This window comes from Onychostruthus taczanowskii, unplaced genomic scaffold (assembly GCF_017590055.1).
Source record: "Onychostruthus taczanowskii isolate IOZ18803 unplaced genomic scaffold, ASM1759005v1 scaffold20, whole genome shotgun sequence".
Classification (NCBI taxonomy): Eukaryota; Metazoa; Chordata; class Aves; order Passeriformes; family Passeridae; genus Onychostruthus; species Onychostruthus taczanowskii.
Window position 1 is genome coordinate 5,445,583 of NW_024499240.1, and position 22,990 is coordinate 5,468,572.

At 38.3% G+C, this 22,990-nt stretch overlaps 1 protein-coding gene across 2 annotated transcripts; it reads right to left on the reverse strand.

Moving 5' to 3' along the window:
• Positions 1 to 1,670: 1,670 nt before the first annotated feature.
• On the reverse strand, positions 1,671 to 22,983 carry CIR1 (corepressor interacting with RBPJ, CIR1). Of its 2 annotated transcripts, XM_041403770.1 has the most exons (11): positions 22,815 to 22,955; positions 22,362 to 22,645; positions 22,057 to 22,151; positions 21,464 to 21,537; positions 20,271 to 20,284; positions 20,122 to 20,177; positions 19,836 to 19,884; positions 19,545 to 19,662; positions 6,417 to 6,523; positions 4,895 to 4,980; positions 1,671 to 3,219 (listed from the first exon to the last, which is right to left on the reverse strand). In XM_041403770.1, the coding sequence occupies exons 2-11, from the start codon at positions 22,542 to 22,544 to the stop codon at positions 2,493 to 2,495; spliced, it is 1,509 nt and encodes a 502-aa protein (XP_041259704.1). In that variant the 5' UTR covers positions 22,545 to 22,645; positions 22,815 to 22,955; the 3' UTR covers positions 1,671 to 2,492. The 2 variants fall into 2 exon arrangements, with proteins under 2 accessions (XP_041259704.1, XP_041259705.1); XM_041403771.1 differs by lacking the exon at positions 22,362 to 22,645 and having other exon boundaries at positions 22,815 to 22,983.
• Between the last annotated feature and the right edge of the window lie 7 nt (positions 22,984 to 22,990).

The window sequence follows — 22,990 nt, forward strand, 5'->3', positions numbered from 1 at the left end:
TAGAGAGCTTCCTTCAGGGGTATTTATTGTACCGATCCGAGCAGGAGCCCCATCTGGGAGTAACCCGTCTATTTACTTTCAGAGTAGCAATAATTTATTGCTCGGCGTTAATTCTAAGCCAAGGGTCCGGCGAGGCGGCACACACGAAAAGCGGCCCGGGACCCCTCGCCCGAAGCTCCCCGCCGCCAGGCCGGAGCCCAGAGCCGCCCGACGGCCCCGGCGGGCCTGGAGCCAGCTCGCCCCGTCCCGACGCAGCCCCAAGCGCTCGGGCCAAGCCGCAGAAGAGCTCCCAGCAGAGCCGCCCACCAGCCCCAGGAGAGCCGCCGGGCCCCGCTCCGACGCCGGGGAGTCCCTGCCACGGGTCCTGCCCTCCCGGCCAGGCTGAGGGAACCACCTCACGGCGCCGCGGCCCCCGCCGCCCTGCCCCGCAGAACGTTAACCCTATTCCGCGGTTCTTACGAAAATAAATAAATAAATAAATAAGGGAATAACGATATCGCTGGAGCTGCTCTTACCTCCATCCGCGGAGCGACAGCACCTCCTGCCGGGCCCCGCCGGCTCTGCCGAGCGCCTCGCGCGGCCCGGGGCGGTGGCGCCCCATAGCCCGGCGGGCCGGGGCGGGGCCCGGCCCCCGTGCAGGCCCGCTCCCGGAGCGCTCCGGACGGGACCCCTGCGGCGAGGGCGGCCCCACCCTGCCGCAGCCGGCCTCTGGGCCCCCGAGGGTCCCTTCCGTACCGGTGCGGGGACACAAAGTGGCCTAGGGAAGGTACCGGGAGTGAGACACTCCTGCACAGCCACATCAAGCTTCCCCTGGTAGTCTAAGACAGATACATCCAAAATGTGACTTTTCTGCCAGTCTCTTCCTATGCGAAAAGGCAGGATACACTGTTTAACTACATGGAAAGGAGTAAAGTGCAGAGTCCACAAAAGAGCATACAGCTGTGGATGTCGAGCTGTCCGCTCTTTTTCAGGTGGGAGTCAATTGCATTGTAGCTGGCAGGATTCCTGAGCCAAACACAAAACTGGAGAGACCCTTCTTTGAAACAGAGGCACCTTCCAGTTATTCCTCTTTCCTGCTGCACTTAACACAAAATGTTGATACCAGAATATGCCTTTTCCCCTATCACATTACTCTGTCCTCTCTTTCACAGAGATTTTGTTTAGATTGCTAAAACAAGCATTTTTGCAGTCTCCTCCTGTTCTTTCTAAATCAGAGCTTCCACACATCAATACAGGGGGGCTGACTCTACTGCAGGGGCTCTTTAACTCCCAGCTACTTCAGCAAGAATGCCCAGAGCAACCTAACGCAGACACATTGAAAAGGTGACATCTCTTAATGGTTCACCCTTTCAAACTCTTCACATGCACTTAAACGATAAGCCAGGTCACTTTCACCATGTATTATTATACTCTGTGCAGTGCTGAAAATTTTCTGAGTGAAGTGGAAGTGGGCTGGTAATAAAAGATAGTCCCATTTGTCCTGTGAGTGAGGAGGGTAAGAAAGTTGCTGGAATACTGGGCACAGTGACTGTTTCACGTGTCCACTAATGAATGTGCTTCCATCTGCCATGCTGAAAGAGCAGAGAAGCCTTTTCTTTGCAATAAAAACCTTGTGAAGTGTTGCCTTGTGCATTTGTACTGACTCAGAACTCTGAAGAAGATGGCAATTATTACTGGTTTTAAAGAATAAGGTATTTTATTATGGAAGTTCATCTTCATAACAACGTATGCAGAAAATGACTGACAATCACTAAAAACACAAAAAGGTTCACGAAAACAGAAGGATGACTATTTACACTAACTTACTACCACAAACAATGAAATACCTGAAACAGTTGAGGCAGTAAATATTCCTTTCATGTCTTGAGAGATTATTGAACAATAACTTGACATTGTACTGACACATACCAACAGGGGTTCAAGATGTTTAGATAGCCCTGACCAAGCTGTACACTGCAGGAGGCCAAAAAAATGTTGGCTATACACTTATGTGAACTATGTCTCTGTTGTTTTAACTCATGAAATTGATCTCTTACAGGGAACTTTAGGAAAAATGTTTTGGTATGAAATAACAAAACCCTCTACAAGACAATGCTTTGATGTCTAAAGCAGAATCTCATCCAGAACTATCTCAAATGCTTTCTCTGCTCCCCCTCGCAGTTGCATCTAAACAAAAATCATGGATGAAACCAAGAGTATCACATACTGCTTTTAAATATTTTAAAATCCTAAAATCAGTTTGTGAATTACTGCATGTATAGAAGAGGTATTTGCCAATAAGCATATTTAGACAGTAAAAAAATACCTTAACGTTTATACCTAATTTACAAATATTCCAACACGATATAACTGAACCATACATAAAGCTGCTTGCTTTACGTAGGAAATGCTAGCTCCGGAGGCTGGAAATGAACAGCAGTGTGTAACTGAGCCCTTGTTAAAAGGTATTCAGCAAAACCCAGAGAAATTCTTGTTTGCACCTGTCCCCTATACTATCTATTTTTTTTCCTCTCTCTGCTTCTGCTTCTACTGCGTCTGCTCCTTTCCCTGTGTTCCACTTTACTGCACTTGTCCCCATAGCCTTCTCTACATTTTCCCCTCTCTCTGTGTACATCTGTGCTGGGGCTTCTGGTGTCCTTTTTTCTGTGCCGCTCTTCACCAGGGCTTTGACTTGGACTTCTTCTTATGTGCCTTTGCCTGGAAGTGCTGTGATTTGAGCACGGGCTTCTCCTGCTCCCTTCATTCATGTTTTGGCTTCTACTATCCCTCTCCTTTCTTTCAGCGTCTCTTGTGCTCGTGCTATGGTATCTGCTTGTGGACTTTCTTTCCCCCTCACAGGAGCTCCATTTGTTGTTCTCTGCAGAACTATCTCGCTTTAAAAGCTTGTACTTCTCCCTGTCTTTGTCCTTGTTACCGTGACTACTGGAGAGATCTTCATAAAGTTTTTCCTTCCTCGTTTTTGCCTCTCCTTCTGAATCGCTGCTGCTGCTAGCCTCTGAAAACTTGTCTTTTTTTCTTTTCTTAGAATCCATCTTCTTTTGTGCTGCTTTATCTCTGCTGTCAGTCTCGCTGTCACTGCTGCTTACTGAAGTCTCACTGGAGGATGAGGAAGAGGATCTCATCTTATGTTTCTTGTGTTTACTTTTGCTTTTTTTCTTTTGCTGCTTTTTCTTCTTTCTGTCTTTCTTCTTCTTTTTCTTCTCTAGACGATCCAACTTCCTTTTGTTTTCAAAATAAAAGAGTGGCACATTGAGACGTGTTAAGATATACTAGATTGCAAAGTCATTGTCTTTCAAAGTTCACTACTTCTGATGACCTACACAGTAAATACATTCATTTTCATAAAAACACATTGAATTCTTTTCCTTTTTCAACAAAGTTTCATTTTAAAACTTCTAACCTGCTTTACCAGCAGTATATAACCCACAGCTGCTCCCTCAAAACAGGAATATGATTTTTTAATTCTTTAATTTTCAAAAAGATAAGTAAGAGATGTCAATTTGGGCCTTGTAACTAGGAATAAATACATTCAGTATGCTTTTTTTCCCCATGTCAGGCTGCTCTTGTGACTTTAGAAAATCATTGCTGCTTTTGTTTGTGCATTTTAAAAAGGTATTTTGAAAATGAAAAAAATGCAATTAGTATTCACTTTCTACTAATGATGAAAACTGAGACTAAAACATACATCTTTGAGTTCTTTAGGCAAATAATACAGCAAATATTTAGGCAATAATACAGATATTTCCAGTAACCTCTTTTTTCACAACTAGAAACTTACATTTTCTACCTGTAAATATACAATACTCCATCATGCACATGCATTCACTACTATTGAACTACTTTCATGTAGTTTTTATTTTTCTTTCTGTATTTATGCTCAGAAAATCAGTGAGTGAATAGTGAAACTGGTTCCAATGTATTAAAAAATCCCTTCAGACTAATAAAGCCTAAAGGACCCAAGTATTTACTAAACTTCAACTTCTAAAATATAAAGGATTATAAAAGTTTCAGTGTCTTGGGCCAGCAGAAGTTCAAACAAAAATAACATTTTAAATTACTCCATCTACATACACATTCCTTACTTAAAAGGAACATAAAACATGTCAACTATTTTCAGAGAATTATTACATATGTGAATACCATACGTACTTACCTACTACCTGCTTAGCCATTCACCTCTTCCCCCCTCCCCTTCCACTGCCCACATATGTGACATCTTTTATCCTAAAAGCTTGTTTTATCTGCATGCCTCTATGGGATCTACCTGCCAGTAGTTAGTATTTTTGATTTGAAATATTTTGAGATTATTTCAGGAAAACATTGCAAATTAAGAAAGAAAAAACCCATTGGTCAGCTGGCACACAACATCAGTTGGATAAAAGCAAAGCACAGGAACCTCAGTAACTCAGATCCACAGGGAGCAGTAAGCTGCAAACCCTGACACGAGCACAGGGTGCAGCTGGGCCAACCTTGGCCTTGGGGTACAGGCTCGGGTTCAGTTCAGCCACAGGGAGAAGATAAACTTTGTCAAGTTGTAAACCAGTGAACAAGAGCACAGAATTTTTTTTATCACAAAGAAGATACTGTAAACAACAGAGTGCAGAATAGTATTTTAAAATAGCAGCACAGCACCTATTGTGAGCCAATTAGTATTTCAGTATCCCACTTAAACTGGGAATGAGCCCCAGCCAAAGGCATAAAATTAGATTATAATAAAACAAGTAGACTAAAAATCATGTTACATAATGCCATTTGTGGTCAAGTGTATGTTAAATTAAGCTGATTTTCTTCTGTACTGACGGTGCTAAATGACAGCAAAGAGTTACAGCGGCAATCATGGATGTAGTCAGAATTACTGGTGATACATATCCCCTCCACTAAGTACCAGACCTACCTTAGAAGTTTCTGTTTTTGTTTGGTTGATAGTGATTTTAAAAATTCAACTTCTGGATCATCATCTCCTTCACTTGTAACAAACTCCTAGAAAAATGTAGTAAGACATTAGGTTCTTATAGATAAAAATAATATATTAATTCAGATTTATGTTTTAAAAGTGGTGCCTCTATATACCTTACTTTTGCACAGACACAAATATATTTGTATTACTAAGTCAGCCTAAGACACTGGTTAGAACAGAATACCCACTACCAAGTGAAAAACCCGAACATTCTTTCTCCGAGCTGAGTAGGTGTTATAATGTGGGGGCTATACAACAGAAGTTATTACTAACACATGAAAAAATCACTGCTAGGGAAAGAAACATTTCTCAAATAGTTAATAAAAATGAGCCGATTTTGAAGCCCACGATTCCCAGGATAAGTCACTCCATTGTTATCATGCTTGGATGAATAGGTAAGACACTAGTCCTGCTCAAACTCAGAGTAATTTAAGCAAATTACTTTTCTGTCTCGGTTTAGTCATTAGGAAAATGGGTAACACATCCACTTCACTGTTGTGTTATTAGTTTTTAAATGTGCACAAAGACTTCTAGCAATGCAAAATACTGTAATCATATAATCTACATACAGTAACACAATCAGCAAAGCAAAACTACTTTCAAGGCCCTGAATTCCTCAAATTATGTGCATCTGGTACACCACAGTTCTCCACAGTGATGTTTTTAATTTCAGCCATACTCAGAAGACGAAAGAAGAAATAAAGATTAAAAAGCTCTTACAAACAAACCCCAGCGCACCTAACATAAAGCAAAAATACTGATATCAATATGATGAATTTAACAGTGCCCATATGCTACATTTTTGGGGGTAGATAGCTTTTTGCAAAGGCAAAGGTACATCTGTCTGTGGAGACACAATGAACTGCTGATTTACTGAAGATTTCAAGACCAGCTTGTGGTCATCCCCTCTTTAGTAGCGGTTTGACTATCCTGCCATATGAACAAAGGTTACTTCAAGGAGTGTATATTAATCTTTCATTCTACACATTGATTCAAGCACCTCAATTAGCAATATATTTTGGGCATTCTAAGTAAAGGCAATTGAACCATTTTCACTCCCAGAAAAAAATAACCGGAACAACAGTGAATCAAGTAAAAAAACCCCTTCAGCATTCCTAGCAGTAATTATCTGTGCATACTGCCTCAAACTTCATCCAAAGGGTAGCACTGTATTACAAGGATGCAGCAGAAGCCCTCACCACCCCACTATGAAGAATTCAATTTCTAGTCACCCAAAAGAGGGATTTAAGTTATTACATGTGGTTTTAAAAGAAGTAATTTATGATTCACCATTCTGTATGAAACAAAGCTGGAAAACTAAGTTTTCTGACATTTTTCTACTAGTATAGCTCTTCAGCTTTCCTATGGATATGCATATTTGAAAACATTAAGTAACAATTCACAAGCAATCACATTTAGATTTACAGACATTTTCAGCTTACTGGTAAAAAGATATTACCTGTGATGGATCATTTGCGGTCAAGTTTCTCCCCAGTACATTTTGTTTCAGTGCAAACCCACTGTTTCTCATCTCCGCTATTAGCTCCGAGGGGTGCATTGATGGCCCTGTTCACAAAAATCACAGTTTGAATGTATCATTTATATCTCTCTACCTTTTTTGGACTCCACAGTAGGAATTCAGTTGAAGCTTTGTTAAGTAAAATCACAGCTAAATCAACTCAATAATCTTCTGCTGAGCAAATAATCAGATATGATTTTCTAAAACAGCAGTCTGAAGATTCAGAATGGAAAATAATTGCATTTTTCTTTAAGTACAAGGGGATTCTCTTATGTAACTTTGTCATGTTGAAAACAATATATTAGATAAGTCTAGTAATATATTTTTATTATAGTAAAAAAGCAGAGGAGATCTAAATAAAGCATATTAAATAAGACTCAGGTACCTCCTCTCCTTTAAAACAATGAGAAAATGTGCCTCTAATATGTCACTAATAACTCATTTTTCATAATGACACAAATTTTTGAACTTCAATGTAAAAAGTAACATTAGAAGAATACATATGGAATATAAAAACACATGAAAAGTATCTATGTCCTTATTTATTCTAGGGATTGCCAAATATATGTAGCCTCTAGACTGTTATCTCCTCAGAGATTTCTGGTTTTATTAGCTTAAAAACCATTCTGTATTTTTCATTAGAGTAGGTGCTGGCATTAGGCACACGATTTTTTTCTTTGCAAAAATCTAACAAGGAGTAAAATATGGGATGTATTATGGATCATTCAGACTTGACTGCATATTTTTCAAACCTTGTAACTCACTCTTACGCTTTAATTGAATCCCTGTGACCACCATAATGTCATGTACTTGTCTGATTAGGTACTTTTTTTTTCAGCCTAAATATTCACTCTCTTGTGAGGTCACTTTCAGTAAATTTCCTTCCCAGTTCTTTCACTAACCTTACTGTCAATGAACTGTGTAAGGTAAATATAAATTAAAAGGAATGTAAAACAGGACATGGAGCACACATTCACTATTACTTCAGTAAACTACTGCAAATGATAAGATTAATTAGCCTCATGAAATATACTGATCGTGCTCTGTGGTTTAAGACCTTCTTAGTTGTGAAGACTGACAAAACTCATAGACTTTTAACACAGACAAATATGGAAAAATAAAGTGAGATTTTTTGCTATAGAAAATATATGGAAAGTAATATAGCACTTTCTCAAAAGAAGTAACCTTTTTCTTAGTTTTCCTGTATAATATATTATGTTCAGAAACAAACAGGTCTACATGTAAAACAGGAAGAAATAAAACAAAACTCTGGAAATGGTTTAAGGAGCCCTGCGTTAAAGAAATTTCAAATGAGATACCTTTTAGCCTTCCTTTGAGTTTATGTTTTTTTTAAAGTAGGGGGTTATTTCCCATCCCCCCTGTACTCTACCTCAAGTGCTTTTCCTTTTTGTGTGTTATAGTGTAATTGTAAACTCACAATTAATGAATGTGTATAGGCCCCAGTGTCTACATTTTGGCCTATTTCAAATTTCACACCTTGGTGTGCTCGCCGAAACCTACTCTGGCTGGAACAGAAACTAACATTAGACAGACACCTACTGACAGAATTTGGCACCAGAAGAGGCTTTGAATTGAAAAAATCCATATAAAACAGCCATACAGTTCAGTCAAAAGCCCTGTATAAGGAAGCCAAATGGAGACAAAGCATAGAGTCATGGAAGATTTCTCCACACCAAAGAAACCAAAACACTTGACCAATTCAACAGAATTCTAGAATACCTCTATTATTCAAAGGTAGTTCCTCCCTATTATTCAAAGAGCCACTGCCTACAGAACTAACTTAGCTAACTTCTTAGGTATTCCTCTTCAGTGTTTCAGCATTGTACTCATTTTGGTGTGTATCCAATACCTATTTGTTCTCATTAGTGTGATTAGATCAATAGAAAAATGCAACTTGTCCAAATCTACACAGCAGACTTGCTAAAGAACCAAGACAAAAGCCTAAACATTGTGGGTCCCTATGAGGACTATGGTCAGAATTGAGACCAGAGACACATGAAGCACAATTCAAAATTATTTTCCAGAAACAAACCTTTTTGGCATTCTTTACGCATAACACTGGCAAGAGGCAAGCAAAATAATTTGTTATTTTTAAAGAAAAAGCTTGTAATGAATGCCCAACACTACTGATTTTTGTGCATCTGTTTCCTTGTATATTTATGACATCAAAGAGAATTTCAGAGCTCCACCTACAGTATTTTAGTTGCAACTCAGTATTACCATGATAAGGACAGTTACCAAACTACTGTTATTCCTGTTTTGTGGACATATACAAGCTGCATCAAATGCACCCACACAAACTTGAGACTAAAGCTGTTCATGAAATAAATTATTCCTGTTTTGGTCCCCCTACAATTGTGAGGGTAACAGTCACTTAGGTTCAGCCAAGTTTGTGAGGAGATGCAAGAATCTCCAAGAAATTTTATTAAGTATGCTATTTTTACTATAACTAAAGGTTTTAGAAAACATTAAGAAATGAGATTCAGAACATAAACCAACCCAATAAGTGGAAGTAGAGTCAAAACACAATCTTATTTGACAACTCTTGTGTGTGGAGGCTCCAGCCAGACATGACATGGGCAGCTGTCCAGAGTGGTTGATTATGGAAGACACATCTTTGCAGTTTAAAAAACATTAACATTTTTGAGAGGATGAAACAGATGAACTGCTTATACTTTTTTTTTTAAACAATGATGTCACTGAGTTTCTCAGAAGTTCTGCTGCCCAATGACAGCAAGACAGCTGTAGAGACATACTAGGGAGAAAACAGGATATATCTGATCTGGAAAGTGTAAAGAGACTGTTTTCTTCAAGGTTACAAGTTCAGGCTGATAAGTTCAATTAAGACATAATATTTGACAATGGCTGCACAGCTTAACTGCACACCTCTACTACTACCTACTTTCTGCAACAGATCAAGAATCAAGAAAATGGTAATTCTCATAATTAAACTCCTTTGCTTGGAATTGAAGGAATCAAATGCTTGGTGACTTTCTTCTCCCATCCACACCTCAACAGACTGCTTTTGAGTTATATTTTAATGATGTTGATAAGCAGACTTGATTTTCTTTGAAATACCAGTGACAGGTTAAGATCTCTCAGGATCCCTGGGCACAGATATTTTATGTGACAGCAGTGAGGTGTGTAACATGCTTTCTTTTGAGATGCTTTTTCACAGAGTTCTAGAAGATGCTTAAATCTTTGAGTAAACAATTACATTCTCATTTATACATTATAAAATGTAATAGAGGATTTCTCCTGGCTAATGTAAATGGGAGAGACAAAGCCTGTAAAAGAAACCCTAAAAACTGAACCTCACTTAACAGAGAATTGGAAAAAAGCAACTTCTCAGAAGTGCCCTTGGCTTCCCTATTAAGCAGTTAAAGCTTATACCTTGAGGCCAGCAGGTTGCCTGGTAACCCAAAGTGGTAAATCTTTTCAGCCTGCCTTTGGCTTATGACCACAGTTGTGTCTTCACCCCCCAAGACTGTCAGAGAAAGCAGTACTAGGTATACCTGGCAGCCCTGTGCTCCAGCTGAGTCATTAACAGGAAAACAGATGGTAAGGCTGAGCTGAGAGGCTCTCAGTTGGCTAAAATCTTTGGCTATGATGATAGCTTATTATTCTTGAACAGCACCCATCACTTGCAAAGACTCACTCCTACATCAGGCACAAAAGTCCTTTACGTGTTATGAAAGTCAAACTCCTCATATAGGCATCCCTTACAGCCTTGTGGAACAGCCTGTGAAGAAGCTACCTCTGTGACCTCATGCAGGTGAAAACATCTAGAGATATTATACCACGAGCTGGCAGAACTTTAGATACAGGAATCCTATAAAAAGAGCTGATTGCTACAACTTCTGACAACTAGTCTCTCAGCATTCTTTCATCAGCAAACTAAAAATAAGTTCAAAGTTATGATGTTTCATCATCTGTTTCTTATTCTTCCTGAAACAAGTCAAATACAGTGCCTTGCTATTTTTGAATATGACTGTTAAGGTTATTTTCTGAAATTCACATTTTGATAGGGGCAAAAAGAAAGAAAAGAAAAAAAATCTTTAAAACTTTCTCAGATGCCACTTGGCTAAAATGAAACCATTTATCTGCCTTAGAACTAATTCATAGTCTTGGAAAAACTTTTTGTCATATAGTGCAATTAAGTGCTTGTGAATGTGACAATTATTTTTATGCATTAAGACAACTGACAACTTCTTATATTTTCTGTAGTTACAGGTACTTAACGTTATACAAGGGCTCGCACAAAAACGTCTCCATCCTTAAATAGTTATAGATTTTTGAAGAGTTTTTTTTGGCTATTGTAATTCTCAAGAAACAGTGTTGTCATAAAAAGAGGTTACAGTTTCTTCCTGCTTCTTACTTTCCACAGAAATTCTTGCTGCACTAATTCTCTCGGTTATCTTCTGTTCAAGATACTATTTAAAGATACAATTTAGATAGCTCAGCCAACTCAAAGAGTTGGGGTACAAAATCTAGAAACTCAAAACATGCAATGAAATGTGAAGATCTGAGTCTTCACAAAGCACTAACCAAGTACAATCTTAGCTTGACAGCTTTTGGTGCATCTTTATAATACTTGTAAAATTACATAAACAGAAGACACGTAAATAGTTTTTTTTCTCAGGCTTATATGAGCATCAATTACACTGGACTGCAGAAGAATATCATATTAGGATTTCTATAACATATTGTAAATTTGCTTTTTTAAAACAAGGAACACTCCAATTTCTCATCACACAGCTGACATGAATTAACAGAATCAGTCTGCTTCTATTAAGCCATCAGGAAGGGAATACAGTGCTGGATTTCAATTACTTAAGTGCCTGCCTTTACAGCAAGCTCTCCCACCCTGCATTACTGCCCCACACCTGTCCCAGAAACCAGAGAAACCTATAGCTGCAATAAATTTTCTGTTCTGTCTGTAAGACTGTTGTTTTCAGGATGTTTTCTCTAGGAAGCCCGGGCACCCTTAGGAGAGCAATGCCAGCTGTAACACACCATCTAGCAGGCCTCCATTACAACCCGCAAAGCACATTTTTTTCTAATTATTCAATATGAGGGAAGAGTATGCTAAAACATTTTGTCATAACAACTGTGATTAAATACCACAATTTCTGCAATAGCTCCAGTGGCAGTGAGGACAGACCGTCAAGTTATGTTTGCCAGTATCACCAAAAATAGCAGTTTTACGTCCACCTACCCATGATGCACAATCTTGACAGTATTTGCCCAATTTACTGATAAAAGCTTTCACTACTGTCACCAGTGCAGATAAGCACACTGAATTATTCTTTACAATCAATCAAGTTTTAAATGGATTTTTATAGTGGAATATAAATGGAAAGCAAGGACACAAGAAACAATAATGCTGTAAACACTACTGCCACCTTTGGCAGGGGAAATGACAGTAAGCAGCTGTACTTACATTGTGGCTGCAGTTACAGAACTATAGGATATTTAAGGTTGTGTGTATGTTTCGTTTTGTATTCTATGTATTGTTACAAAATGAAATAGAGTACACTATTAAACAGAGTACACTATATAAAAGTCAGTGGAAAATGATAAAAAATACTGGGAAAAGTAGATTCTTCATGGTGTCATTTTAATTGCAACTATTTACCTTTATTTTAACCACTGCTCATTTTTCCATATCATCAAAACAGTATTTAGAATATGTCTTTTAGAACAAGCTTTTCTCCCTTTCTGAAAACGTGTAGGTTACAAATATGATAATTTTAATCTAAAAACATCACCATCATCACACCATCACACTTCTCCTGGCTTGGTAAGAGAGGTAATTTACATGAAAATGTAAACATAGCAAATTGTGCACCTGCTGTCAATTTGCCAGTATATGTCACGGTCAGTAAACTCCATGCTACCATGCTTAAAACTTAATTAATGAATTAAGGACAAGATACTCTCAAGGTCTCTCTTTTATTGTTACACATTTTTTGTTAGCAAAATAGGCCTAAAGCATGTTCTCACCATCCTTTCTCCTAGGCAGCTTGGACCACGTGAGGCCATAACTTCTCCAAACTGAAATTTATTTATGGTTTTCTACACAACAGTGGTACTAAAACCATGCTTTGCTACGGTAGATAAATAAATACCTGTGGAGTGCAAAAACACCTATTTTGAATGAACTAGGCTTTAGAAAACATTCTGATGGTGGGTTTCAGCCTAGCACACAACCACATGAAGGATAAATATACTCTGAATGCACAATGCTACCTTTTTTTGGGTAGTAGCAAAGAGAACACATGATACAATGCTTTTTAGGTTTTGCTTTAAAAGAGAAATTAACTTTAAAATCAGAATAGACAGTTGTGTCAATACATCCACATACTTTCTTGTTCTGTCCACCGAGTTTTCTGTGGCTTTTGTTAATATGGAAATTGAGCAAAAATGAAAAAAAAATACAGACTGAGCTTAATCACACTCCATAGTCTGTGAACTTTTACTGAGGTTATGATAGAGATGAGAGTAGGCACTTATTTTATCTACAGGACAAAGAACTATAATCAAAATTATGTGATCATGATACACAGTAAGTTCATGCTGCCTCCACTAATTCAGAATCAATCATCTTTTACTGATAATTTTTTCATCTTTTTCAGAGATGAGTGCATTCAGACCATATTTACACTTCAAAGCAACTGCTGCAGTTGGCATTGAGAGAAATCAATGACTAAAACCTCTGGCTTTTAATTAGCTCTTCTTCAGAGGGCCTGCAGTTTAACTGTATTTAACACTTTAGCACAGAATTTCGGTGTAATTTGCCATGCTTTTGTGATATGGTATTTCAGAGAAACCTGAGTTTCCTTTTTACTTTTTTGGAGTAGTAAAAGCCATTTAACATTATCAAACTGCTATTGGAATCCATATTTATCACTTAAATGGTAAGCACAAGATTTCTAATAGAATCTGTATTTTATGCATTCACAACAAATACCAAGGCTTCTGAAACATAAATGGAGGATTATTCTAAAATGTGACAGTTCTTAAACTATGTGAAGATTTAGTTAAGGTTCCTACTGTTCACAATCAAAGGTCTCAGCTGCAGATCATAAAGGAAGGTTTCACACACTGTACGTTTCTACAGATGACCATTTATACAAATATTCACAGTTAATATATTCAAATACATTTTCTTGGTTATGACAAATTCAAAAGAACATTTTAAAAAATTCCTGCATTCCCAATACAATGCAGACTTTTCTCTGTTGGGGAAGAAAGGTAATGTATTTGTCACTGAGAAACTGCAGTGAGATGCAGACATAATGTAACATAAACACAGATTTCATTTTTTGCTGTCTCCACGTGACTGGTAATTTCCATGATTACTCTGGAAAGGTATTTCACCCAAAAGCTTAAAATCAGTGGAACACACTAAGTCACAGACAGATGGAAACAACACCCACAGCTAGTTTAGGGACATTCAGGAGATGAAAAGAGAGGCTGCAAACCCCAGAACTGGGTAATGAGCCTTTGGAAGGCTGCACCTGCACAGCTATACCTAGAGTGGCTTTATCTTGGTAGACCATAAGACACTAGATACACATACACATTACCCCATTAGATTTTTACCTTAATTTGCCTGAATTTTCCAGAAGGTGCTAAGCACTTTACAGTACTTTTTCCTTAGTAATTCCACAGCATGGCTCACATATAGAGCCAGTCAGCTGTAAAAAGTGCTAAGTAGCCCACAGCAGAGAAGGATGCCCAGCACTGTCCAGGCTTAGCTTTCACAGACCAAGAGTGCAAGAACATTTTTTAACCTTACCATCTTACTTCTAACTATGCTGTTCATACAGTTTGAGACACTAGCCTCACTTCCTAAGATAGTATACCTTTCTTCATAAGAAAGGAACAGATACTGGGTTCTTTGTTCTAAAAACCATATAATAAAAATTGTAAGCATTCAAGCTTTCATAGCTTTTTAGTAATCCCTCCCCCATCTGCCCAAACCATTATTGAACAGGATAGGTTGTTCGCAGGAAAGAAGGGAAAGGAAAAAAAAAATTCAGTTTGTCCTAACTTCACCTGACCAAGAAAGTAGCAGGTAATTTTGAAGTGAAATAACAGTATTATTTCAAAACACTTTGCACAGGACACCTAATGATCTCTGTTCCAATCAAGTTAATGGCTTTTCAGGATTCACAAAAAAACCTCACAAACCCCAACAGATGCTCCTGGTTACTGATAAGAAAGGATTGTAAAAACAGGCAAACTTTGAGATGCTAGTGAGCTGGTTTTTTTGCTGGTATGCATTCTGTATTTTCCACATGCATATATACACAGTGGCACGTAAAGTCAGAAGCATAACCGATATTTTCATCTTGAGAGAACTTTGAAAGTTAGGATTTTATCAGTAAAACACTCTGTAAATCAGTTTAGCTCAAAGAAGCATTTTGATTGCCTAATTTACCTTTGTAAAGGAGAAGCAAATCTTCTAAGTTGGTCTCTGTAAGCCTCACAGCTGGAACATTCTAACACTACTTTGCAGTTTTCAGTGATCAAAGTTACTTTATATCTAAAACTAAGAATTTCATAATACAAATAATGCAACACCAGGGGGTGCAGTTATCATGCAATAATTACACTCCTGGGAGATTACAGGCAAGGCTGTACCCCAGGGGTGTGATTATCCCATGATAACCACATCCACTGAAATTGCCTTATTGAAAAAATAATCTCTAGTCACCGGTGAGGTATTATTCAATAGGTGCTTTTTAATGGTAAGATTATTATTTTTTGTGTGAATTACCAGCTAGATTAGTAAAATGGTCCCAGAAGCAAAATAACCAAGCCACCATTCCCATGGTAAGGTACTGATTGTACCTATTTTTGTTTGCTGAAGCACTGTAATATATGTCAGATCTTGAAAGCCAGGAGAACACAGTTCTGTGCCACAGACACCCTCTGCCCTGCAGTGGTTTCACTGGAGAAACTGAAGGCTGTGACTGGCCTTTGCACAGGAAATATTCAACACCAAATCTGACACAGCAATTGCAACCTGTTTTATGTGTCAAGAGGAATATTACAATGTAGTCTTCACATCAGATTAAAAGACCACTATTCTTCTGCTGAAATGACAGAATCACAGCCTATAAGATTTATGGGAAAGAAAAAGCCTATATTGGACATGATGAGTGGGGGGAAAAAATTTCAGTTAATAATTCTTCTTTTTCCCTATGGAGAAACAGAGCAGGAACTTTAGCTAAGTCAACTAAAGCAGACACGAATTTCACTTTCATTTATTTGCAGTCAAACCTTTCCTCTGATGCTGAAAAAAAAGAAGGAGTCCAAACAAGACATTTTGTTTTGCTCTTTCTGAAGCAGGAATAAATTAGAAAAAAAACAAAAACTGAACCTGTATCAAGGCCTGCGACAAATCTTTGACAGGGAAGCCAGGTCTTTTTTTAAAACCTACTTCTGCAGAAATTAGTGATGCCAGTGTCCTTAGCACACTTAGATTCAGAACCATGAAGCCCAATGTTCCCACAGCCTGATTGGGCAGAGATTCATCACCAGCCAGGATGCTCAGCAGCACATGGATCAGAGTCTTCCAGCACTGTGCTGATGCATGGTGTGCTCTAGCAAGGGAGAGTATTTGCAAAGTTGGAAGAATTCTAACCTAAATTTAACTAGGGTAACTACCACGCACTGCCAAAAAAAATTATTCCACTCAATTTGCATGAAAAGGATGTAAGATTGACTTCTATTAGCATGAAAAGATTATAAATCAGAAGAAATAAAGCCCTACCAAGTAAGTAACTTCAAAGCAGTAGAGCTCTTTCCAAAGAATATAAAAAAACCCCAAAGATTTGCTCTTTAAAAAAATGTTTAGTTATTTGGAACTTAAATTTGGTCCTTCTAATACAATTTATTTAATAAACTAATTGGAATTCTTGTACATTGACTATTGTACTAAAATTTTCCTCGTTATAGCTGTACCCTTTCATTTATGAGGCAATATTTATATTTCAATTGCCTGAAACAACAGCTAGAAAAAAGTTTACGACTACTTCCTAAATGTGGCAATACTTCCTAACCTTTGAAAGTACTATATGCTCTAATAATTTAGCCAAACGTTTTTCAACTTTTTGAGAGTTCATTGCAAATGTATTTTTACACACTGAGTTATTAAAAAGCCCAGTCAAATAAATTTAGCACACATCCCAGAACTGCTGTATACTACCAGTAATCACTGCCTATCCTTGAAATCCCTATTCACTGCTCTGTTCAGAGACATGTGTTTTAACCTCCACATTCTAAAAATGAACAAACAGCTTCAGAAAAATTGAACAAACTCTACCTGACCTTAGAAGCCAAGCAGTTTTGCACTTTTTTCCCCCTTTTGCTGACAACCACAAAAAATGAAAACTGTGGACTATTTCCATGGTTTTTTACCAGCTTTCTAAGCATGAGGAGACACTTGTGACATGTGGAGGAGGGGGTGCTTGGGAAGCAATTCATGTCCAATTCTACTTGTTTCAAGTGCAAGGGATTTCTTTTAATCATCAGTTCACAAAACACAGAACAGTTTCACAAAAGGATTTTCTCATTAAAAGTCTCTGTCCCTTCCAAAGTGGCTTTTTCTGGAGTTCTAGCCAGTCTAAAGAACAGCGTGGCAATGGACATTTTTGCAGTACTACAAAGCAATAAAAATAATCAGGAATTTAGTCTAAAAAGCAGCTTAGGAGTGCATGCAATTACTTATAAAGGGAAGGAGCAAGAAAGAGAGCCTGAGGAGGTGTATTGCACAGAGCAACAGAAGAAGGTTCTTGGAGGTGGAAACAGATGCAGCAGAGCTAACTGTGGATCTGCAGCACTGTAACAACTGGGCTGAACTCTCAGCAACCCAAAGTAATTACTCCCATCCCAGCCAGCACAGGACTACTGTCAGGGTTTCAACAACAACAAAAAAACTCATACTTTCAAAAAAAAAAAAGGCATTACTTTAGCATACCATGTGGATGAACTATGAGTCTTAAGAGAAGCAGTGAATTCAAGAATTTGTGTTGTCACTTAACTGCAGTGCTTCATTTACACACATTTCCAGAAGTCATCAAAGGAGTGTAACTTAACTTGTTATTAAATCAGATGAAGATTCAGAAAAGTTGATGAAAGGTTTGTATTCCCGAGGTTAGAAAAAGCAGACAACCTTTTATTTGATGTTGTAATTAATATTACCACTTTCTCTAAGCCTTGTATTTGCTATTAAATCAAGAACTTTAAGCTTTACCTACAGTGTTCTTACATAGTTTCCCTGCAAGAAAGAGAAAGTAGCAGTATCATTACAGCTGACTATTCAAATTCAAGAACAGTGTCTTACAAATTATATATACAAATCCTGATCTGTCGCCCACCCCTACTCCCTAAAAATCCTTCCTCAGCCTACAAGAGTCTAAGCTCAGCACAGCACACTGTCTTCTAAGTTCCAGAGTTGAAAATGAGAGGGCACTGGCACAGTCTGAGAACATCTAAGTACTTTTACACCATTTTCCTTCATGCAAAATTCATCATACGTGCTAAATGCTCTCTTCAGGCTTAGAAAGATGGTTTGAAAAGCCATCTGGGGGACATCTCTTCAAGTGGGAAACACCCACAGCAGTCAAACGTTGCCTACACCTATATAGATAGTTCAGTAAGGTTTGAAACAAGCAGTTATTCTTCTACTGACATTGCAGAGTGTCTGTATTGCACTGTAACAAATAATAAGGAATGCATATTCAGGTTTGTGCAACCAGAAACAAATAATTTCTGCTTTTTCAACCAAACACCCCTAAAACTGACCCACACCATTTGAACTGAGGTGTGGACAGTGAGTTCTGTAGCACAAAAGCATCTCTGACACACAAGAGCTGCACAATATAATTCTACCACCAACAAATGCTCTAAGTACAATTTTTTTCCAAGATAAGAATGATGCAAGAAAGTGATTTAACTTTATAACCAACTGAACAGAAAGGCTGAGCAAGTCAACTATAGGATGAGTAACACAAGGGCATAATCATCAGACAAGGCCTAAAAAGACAGGAGAGTCAGAAGCACCATTTCCTTTAACTCAACTCTTCTAGGCCTCATCCCAAAGATAATATGTATCTATGTGACCTAATTCTGAGAAACAAGATTGTTGATAGCCTAACAAAACTAGGAGCTTCTACATAAAATAGATAACCTGAACGAAGACAAGAAAAGCAGAAACCATGGAGTGTGTGCAACTCCATGTAATGGTATCCCTGCAAAATCCAAGACACAAGTGACCTTAAAGCACAGTACAGCGAGGCTGAAGACAGCCACACTACCTGATGTTTCTTTAACATGCCCCGATTTTAAGAAACTTAAAAGCATTACAACTTGGGTAAAGTAACAAAAAAAAACAGGCAAAAAAAAAATTCAAGGTGAATCTTCATACCCACTTCTTCAAACATAATCTAGCACTAACTGCAGTGACTTCAAATAACAGGAGAGCCAATAGAAGAAAAAAAATTGTAGCTCAAGAAGCAAAAGAAGTCAGATGAAGGGAAACCAGACATTTGGAAATCTAGATTTCAATTGCTTATCCACTTACACAATTACATATTTTAAAAAAGCCCACAAATCTCTCCTTTTTACCAAGTGTTAACAAAGATATAATGGTATATTCCATCTTATCCAAGCAGTTCACTTGAATCTGAACTGGGACAGTCTTTGACAATCCATTCATTTTTTTGGCGACACAAATTTTGTCATTGTGATCTAAAGTCTCATTGCAGCTTCTCAGTTTTAGGCACAGATAGGATCAAAGCAATATGGAATCTTTTTTAAATGAGTTACTAATTAGAAAACTAGGTCCCTGCAATATGAAATAATTAACTTGTGGATAAATAAATAACATGTGGATCCTACATTTGGAATTTACCGTCTTCCAGATTTCATCAACTCTCTGAAATATGATAAACTTCAACCTTCTAAAATTAAACAATATAAGCTCCCTCCATATATGTCTAACCAGAACTTTAAAAACCATTCACTGCCTACCTGAACCATCACTGGAGACTGAACTTGCATTGATCCCAGAAAGGCCAAACAAGGGACACTCTCGATCAGTGTTTATATGACCCCACTTGTGGCACTTAATGCATCTCACATTCCGCACCTAAAGCAACAAAGCCAATTGACATCATTTGGTCACCAAGAGGCATAAGAGAAGCTTTTCAACCCACTGAAAAGGAGATGATAAAATTAAGAGAGTCCATGTGAGAGTTCTGCAGTCAGACAACATGTGAAACACACCCCAGACATGCAGAGAGTGAAATGTATGTAACTTGCCTGGATTCCAAACGGCTGATCTCTGATATTCATATCATCCTTAGCGTATCTGCACACAAACACAAAACAAATCCTCCTTTCACTGCTATTTTTTAAAGACATCATACACAAAACTACCTTTTGTTGATAAGTGTGCACCCATTTCAGAGGTATAATTCCTCTAAACATTGTTTTTCCTAATTAAGTGTCAGGACGTGATAAGATCACACAAGTGACCTGCTCAAAAATAAAACAGGGGAAAAAGGGGACAAAAAGAAAAGTATATGAAAAAATCCAGATATCTTACTTTTCTCGAGGAGCAACTTTTTGCCATTCAAATTTGTATTCAGTCTCTCCTTCTTGCTATAAAACAGAAAACATGGTAAGTTTGAAGCTTTTCAAAATACATTTTAAGCAAGCAAGAAGAAAACATAAAGAAATAATGTAATGAAATACCTCTTTTGTTTCCTCTTTGAATTTTCAGAAAGCATGCAAAGGAAATAAATGATGCATTAATTATATATGTAAAATCCAGATGGTGCTCCCCCCACTAAGCTAAAGAAAACACATTTTATGGTTTATACTAATCAACAGTGCAAATACTCAGTAAGTAGCTTTATATAGAGTGCACTCACAAATAACCAGCCTCTAGTATATAGCTTGAAATCCTGTACATCCAGAATCACCTTCCAAAACTATGCTGATTGGTTACACAAATAAAAACTTCACTTTTTGCAAGAGTAGCAACAATACTTTTAAGACATTAAAAAACCATTTCCTCTAAGCTTGAGAGATTACTATTAGAGCTTCTAAAGTTAAATAATTGCAAAACTTGGCCTACAAGAATGAGTCCATCCAAGCATTTCCAAGTGATTTCATGCAAATGGGAAAGATGCATTTTAAAGGGAACATGTTTTCTCTTAGAGGAAATATATTTTCTTAGCTCTTCGCTTACATTCAGATCTTGCTCAAACTAAGTGACTGATATGAGTGCCCACCAGGCATTTAGAAACTTCCATTTATGACACTACCAAACAGTCATAAACTCACCAGACACAGGTCAGGCAGCACTTTTGACTACCGAATTTCAGCATTTATTATTTTTATAACTTCTGATTATTAATTTCTTGCTCTGGTATTTCCTATGTTTGACAAGCATCAAACTGAATTATGGGAGTAACTTTTAAACAAAAGCAACCTGCTACTTCTGTAAAAGAGAGCAGGCCAAAATACAGGTTTGTGTTGTCTGAGTCATTGCCCTGGTAAGGTCTAGTCCTCCTCATCCAGTGGCTTTATAATTGGCTAAAGAAGCATCCTTGGTTGAGGACAGAATTCATGCTGTTTCCTGGAAAGATATTTATCTGCTCTTCCCTTCACATTGAACTGTTGTTTAAAAAAACCCCAACCATTCTTTTTGAAAGAAAATAAAGTTCTGTGTGATCAAAATTATTACATACTATATATATACATACATATTGATCTATCCATCTATGTCTGGACATTCTCACAGAAAGAATTTAAAAAATCACATGTTCTATCATTACCTCACCATGAACATGTTATTTTAAAATAAAATACACCATGTTTAGTTCTTCAAAAGGCTTTTAGCTTTGCAGTACTACCTGCCCACAATCAGGAAATTGCAATACCTTTCTTTGCTCCAGGTGGGGCCTCATACATGAAGTTAAGACCATTCTTCACACGCTCATCACCCATAAGCAACCTTAATAAAAAGGGCAGTTTAGGGTGTTACACACAAAGCAGTCACATTGGTAACACTCACGAAACAAACCAAAACAGTATGAAATTGTTGTGATAACTAGCATTTTTTCATTTGTTAACGTGAGTAACAAAACCTGAGTTTCAAAAAATTTGAGAGACCAGTCAATGCTTATGCATGACCCACTGTGTACAAAAATCATACATTTCAATCTCAACTGAAAAGTATGTCCAGAGTTCTGAAAAACAGATTTCTGTGTCATACAAATGTATTATTATACAAGGTTACTGACTGTTCTGTGAAATGTAGCATATTTTGAAATTAATCAGAAGACAGGCACAAACCACTAAAGAAGTTCTTGTGACTTCTGCTTAATGAGACATCACTTAATGAATCACTGCTCTCTTCTACTACTCCAGTCAATGGAGACAGCACTTCAAATTGCTCATAGCAATATGACATTCACTACCATGAAAACAAAACAGGAGGAAGAAGTGAGCAATCTTAAGCCAATATTCTCACCTATTATCATAGGATTCCTGTTCTTTCAGATACTGTTGCATTAATTCTTCTTGTTTCTTCTTATCATATGAGATTTTCTGTTCTGCCATCCATACCTAGTTAAAATAAATAAACTTCTACTTAAATACAAAAACTAGTACAAAATATATTAGTGTATAAATAATTGGTTTACTCAATTAAAAATGCTTAACGAGGGATGATCATCATTCTAATCACATAAAATACATTATTTTCAGCCAGTATTTTAACAAATGAACTTCCCACAGCAATACTTTTTAGAAACTCCAAGTTCCAACGACACTTACACACTGCAAAGACAGGAGAAAATTTGGTAGCGCCAAGGGAAAAGCAGGCTCAGAAGATACCCTGCGGGTGCCCTTGCTCGGGGTCTCCACAGACCAGGTCCCCTCGGCATGGGCCACAGTCCTGGACAGGGTACCTGCAACCAGCTGGGGGCAGGTATGAAACGCTGGGAAACAAGGGCACATCGTGACAGGCGGCGTTTTCCTGGACGGGGTACAGTGCCTGTTTGTTCTGAGAATCAGGTGTTGAAAAGCCTGAGCCAGGAAAACGCCACAGTCCTACACACCTGGGAACAAGAAAACCCGAAGCTTTAAGTATTTCTTAACTATTTCCCTGCCTCCTCCTTCGTCTTTGCCCCAGCCCCGGTGCCACCTCAGGAAGGTGAGGAGCCCTACTCGGGCCGCTGCCGTGCCGGCAACGCGCCCCCGGCCAGGGCACCCCCAGGCCGCCCTCACCTTCTTGATGTTGGACTTGGAGGCGGGGTGAAAATCCTTCTTGCACATGAAGTTGGCGAACGACTTCCCCATGGCGGCGGCGGCGAGGGAGCCACCGGCCCGGCACGGACAGGCACAGGGACAGCAACAGCAGCGCTCCGGGGCGGCCTCGGCCGGGCCTTCCGGGTCGGCGGGCG

Bases quoted from the DNA above. Each gene is read 5' to 3' on its own strand.
- CIR1 (XM_041403770.1), bottom strand. From the start codon at position 22,544: ATGTGCCCTTGTTTCCCAGCGTTTCATACCTGCCCCCAGCTGGTTGCA. The intron at 22,152-22,361 runs GTAAGTGTCGTT...TATTTTAACTAG, and splicing joins TTCTCCTGTCTTTGCAGTGT to GTATGGATGGCAGAACAGAA. The intron at 21,538-22,056 runs GTGAGAATATTG...CTTTTTATTAAG, and splicing joins CAGGAATCCTATGATAATAG to GTTGCTTATGGGTGATGAGC.